Raw genomic sequence first — 4,327 nt, forward strand, 5'->3', positions numbered from 1 at the left:
GATACTTGCCGCCTTTGAATCTTGCGGCATCACCACCAACCACATCCTAGACGTATTTCCAAATTCGAACAGCCACCCGAAAACAGGTGTTTGGGAGACCCCAGCATTTTTTGACTTGGGCTTGAGAGTGCTAGGTTGTTTATCTAGACCAGCCAAGCTCTGGAGAGCAATGTTGAATCCCTGGGAACAGAGAGCATGGGGCGTACTGATTTAAAAACAGAAAATGCAAAGTTGGACTGAAAATATCCTTAGTCTTCCAAGCAATCTGCTTAAGGGTTCCAAACTTACCTTAATTTGGTGAGAAAAGAAGCTGCCCTATTTTTCTTTCTTCTTCTTCTACAACTGGAACCAGCCATTTCCAAAAACCACCACCATGGAGGTTGCAATGGTGAGTGCGGAGAGCTCAGGGTGCAACAGTCACATGCCTTATGGTTACGCAGCCCAGGCCCGGGCCCGGGAGCGGGAGAGGCTCGCTCACTCGAGGGCCGCCGCGGCTGCCGCTGTGGCAGCTGCCACAGCTGCTGTGGAAGGCAGCGGGGGTTCCGGAGGTGGCTCTCACCACCACCACCAGTCGCGTGGGGCCTGCACCTCCCATGACCCTCAGGGTGGCCGGGGGAGTCGGAGGAGGAGGCGCCAGCGGCCTGAGAAGAAGAAAGCCCACCACCGTCAGAGCAGCTTTCCTCATTGCTCTGACCTGATGCCCAGTGGCTCTGAGGAGAAGATCCTGAGGGAGCTGAGCGAGGAAGAGGAAGAGGAGGAAGAGGAGGAGGAGGAGGAAGAGGAGGGAAGGTTTTACTATAGTGAAGATGACCATGGTGACGAATGTTCCTACACGGACCTGCTGCCTCAGGATGACGGGGGCGGTGGTGGCTATAGTTCAGTCCGCTACAGCGACTGCTGTGAACGTGTGGTGATAAATGTATCAGGCCTGCGCTTTGAAACCCAGATGAAGACTCTGGCCCAGTTTCCAGAGACTTTGTTGGGAGACCCTGAGAAGAGGACTCAGTACTTTGACCCTTTGCGTAATGAGTATTTTTTTGACAGGAACAGGCCTAGCTTTGATGCCATCTTATATTACTACCAATCAGGAGGCCGCCTCAAGAGGCCAGTCAATGTCCCCTTTGATATCTTCACGGAGGAGGTGAAGTTCTACCAGTTGGGAGAAGAGGCCCTGCTCAAGTTTCGGGAGGATGAGGGCTTTGTGAGAGAGGAGGAGGACAGGGCCTTGCCAGAGAATGAATTCAAAAAGCAGATTTGGCTTCTCTTTGAGTATCCGGAGAGCTCCAGCCCAGCAAGGGGCATAGCCATCGTCTCCGTCCTGGTCATCTTAATCTCCATTGTCATTTTCTGCCTGGAAACTTTACCTGAGTTTAGGGACGACAGGGATCTCATCATGGCACTGAGTGCAGGCGGACACAGTGGGTTGTTGAATGACACTTCAGCACCCCACCTAGAGAACTCAGGGCACACCATATTCAACGACCCCTTCTTCATCGTGGAGACAGTCTGTATTGTTTGGTTTTCCTTCGAGTTTGTGGTTCGCTGCTTTGCTTGTCCCAGCCAAGCACTCTTCTTCAAAAACATCATGAACATCATTGACATTGTCTCCATTTTGCCTTACTTCATCACACTGGGCACTGATCTGGCCCAGCAACAGGGGGGTGGCAATGGGCAGCAGCAGCAGGCCATGTCCTTTGCTATTCTCAGGATCATTCGTCTGGTCCGAGTATTCCGAATCTTCAAACTCTCCAGGCACTCCAAGGGCCTGCAGATCCTGGGTCACACCCTCAGAGCCAGCATGCGGGAACTGGGCCTTCTGATCTTCTTCCTCTTCATTGGGGTCATCCTGTTTTCCAGCGCTGTGTATTTCGCGGAGGCAGATGAACCTACTACCCATTTCCAAAGCATCCCAGATGCATTTTGGTGGGCTGTGGTGACCATGACAACTGTGGGCTATGGGGACATGAAGCCCATCACTGTGGGGGGCAAGATCGTGGGGTCCCTGTGTGCCATTGCAGGTGTGTTAACCATTGCTTTGCCAGTGCCAGTGATTGTCTCTAACTTTAACTATTTCTACCACAGAGAGACTGAAAATGAGGAACAGACACAGCTGACACAGAATGCAGTCAGTTGCCCATACCTCCCTTCTAATTTGCTGAAGAAATTTCGGAGCTCTACTTCTTCTTCCCTGGGGGACAAGTCAGAGTATCTAGAGATGGAAGAAGGAGTTAAGGAATCTCTCTGTGCAAAGGAGGGGAAGTGTCAGGGAAAGGGGGACGACAGTGAGACAGATAAAAACAACTGTTCTAATGCAAAGGCTGTGGAGACCGATGTGTGAATCTTGTTCTCCACCCGCCACTACCCCCCCTCCCCAATCCCAGTATCTCCAAATATATTTATGCATAGAGAGTGCAGTTACGAAAATGAAATATGCAAATGAACCTAATGCATATAGTAGTACACCATTTAATGGTTATACGTGGCATAATTGTTACCTTGTATTACATATCAAATAAATGATACATCTTGGAGAAGAGGGAGGCTAAAATAGGAGCAAATCTATCTTTATATTTTTTATTAGAATGCAAGAATTTTGCACATTAACTGGAAAAGATGTTAAAAGTAAAGATGGTTCCACGGAGAGAATGTGTATGTGTGTATTTGTGTGTGTGTGTGTGTGTGTGTGTGTGTGTGTGTGTGTTTGTGTGTAAGTAAATTGTCAGCATTGTTAGTAATTGTGCAATGATGGAAAAAGTTGGCATTTTGAAGTATTTACTATGTAAGAACTAATGAATTTGAACCGTCATTTATTAGTGCTTTGATAGCATCTCATGTCTTCGGATTCCATGGTTGTTTTTTTAAAAAATTGTAAGAATTACTGTGTAGAAAAAAAAGAAAGTGAATTATTTAATAGAATATAGGTCACAGTTTTATCTTGGATTTAATTAAAGTTTATTTTTAACTAGAAATTAACTTTTAAAAAGGCTGCGGGGGCCTTTAGAAATTGATTATATTTTATTATTAATTTTGGGAAGATATGACAGCAAATGTCTAACAATATGGAAAAAGTAAAATTGGAGAAAATGTAACAAGTTTTGTTCACAGATAACAGGACTGGAATTTTTTTTTTTTTTCCTTTGCACTACTTTATATGCTGGAGATTGAGAGAGACTTCCTACTGTGAATGTTTACTAATGTAACAGTTCAATGACAATCATTGGAAGAATGATTTCTTAGTCTTATTTTATAGTTGTTTTCTTTGTGTGAGATTAATGGCCACGCAGATAACAGCACATGATTCCCTGTTTTTAAAATCTAAATAACTGATTTGCAAAGGGAATATGAAGTAAAATTTAGCAACTGAATCTGTCAAAATTGGACTGTTACAATGATGCTTCTGAAACCATACTATTTTAATTATTCTTCTGCCTTTTAAATCCAGAATAATTTAACCAAAGTTAATGCATGCACTGAAAGAATTCTTGAAGAAATAAGATGCCAGCAGCTACAGTGATTATGGCTTAAGAGCTTTCTATTAAATGTGCAACATAAATGCTAGATTTATTTAGTTTATTTCTTTGTGCAGCTACCTAAAGGCACAGTGTGGGGATTTCACCTCAGAATTTAGCACTCTGTTTGCTAAACCTGGTAAAAGGAAGAATTGTGTCAGAACATTTGGTTTCGATATCACCATCATTTTCATTTTTGTTAATGGATCTTATGACACACATAACTGTGTTTAATTCATGACAAGGTGTTCTAGAATGTGAGGTAACAGCAAGCAATCAGACCTGCACTGTTAAGTCATAATGAGATATAAATGAGCAAATTTAGAATATGTAAGAGGCCTTATTCTCCAGTGTTTCTTCAACATTTATTTTTTATAAAATGGTTATCCTGAAGTTTGGGAAAAGTGTACTATGTAGCACATAATGAACTCTGACAACTGTGAATATAAAAAAAAAAAAAAGATCTAGAATAGCGTTTCTCAAGCTTTAAAGTCCCTGGTCATCATTTGATAATAACATAAATCTTCTTTAATGGTATTTGAAATTCCAAGTAAATCTAAGGTTAGGTTTAAAAGCAAAGTTACACCCTTTCCCCACCCTTTCCCCACCACTTATAGAAAAACACCTCTCAAGAATACCATTTGGAGAATGGAAAGCAGCAAGCCGGGGAGTTGACTGAATGCTCTGACCAAAGATCTCTAGTGGACAATAGAGCGTGACAAAACAAGGAGATACAGTCTTGTAATAAGACTTCAAAGATGGCATTTTAATATATTTTGGATATGGAGCAAAAATGTGATAAGCATTAGACTAGGAGG

At 43.1% G+C, this 4,327-nt stretch overlaps 1 protein-coding gene across 1 annotated transcript; it reads left to right on the forward strand.

Moving 5' to 3' along the window:
* Positions 1-373: 373 nt before the first annotated feature.
* On the forward strand, positions 374-3,950 carry KCNA4 (potassium voltage-gated channel subfamily A member 4; the record flags this gene model as incomplete). Its single annotated transcript, XM_080817504.1, has 1 exon — positions 374-3,950. The coding sequence occupies one exon, from the start codon at positions 374-376 to the stop codon at positions 2,336-2,338; it is 1,965 nt and encodes a 654-aa protein (XP_080673630.1). The 3' UTR covers positions 2,339-3,950.
* Positions 3,951-4,327: the final 377 nt, after the last annotated feature.

Source organism: Martes martes, assembly GCF_963455335.1.
Source record: "Martes martes genome assembly, chromosome: 10".
Classification (NCBI taxonomy): domain Eukaryota; kingdom Metazoa; phylum Chordata; class Mammalia; order Carnivora; family Mustelidae; genus Martes; species Martes martes.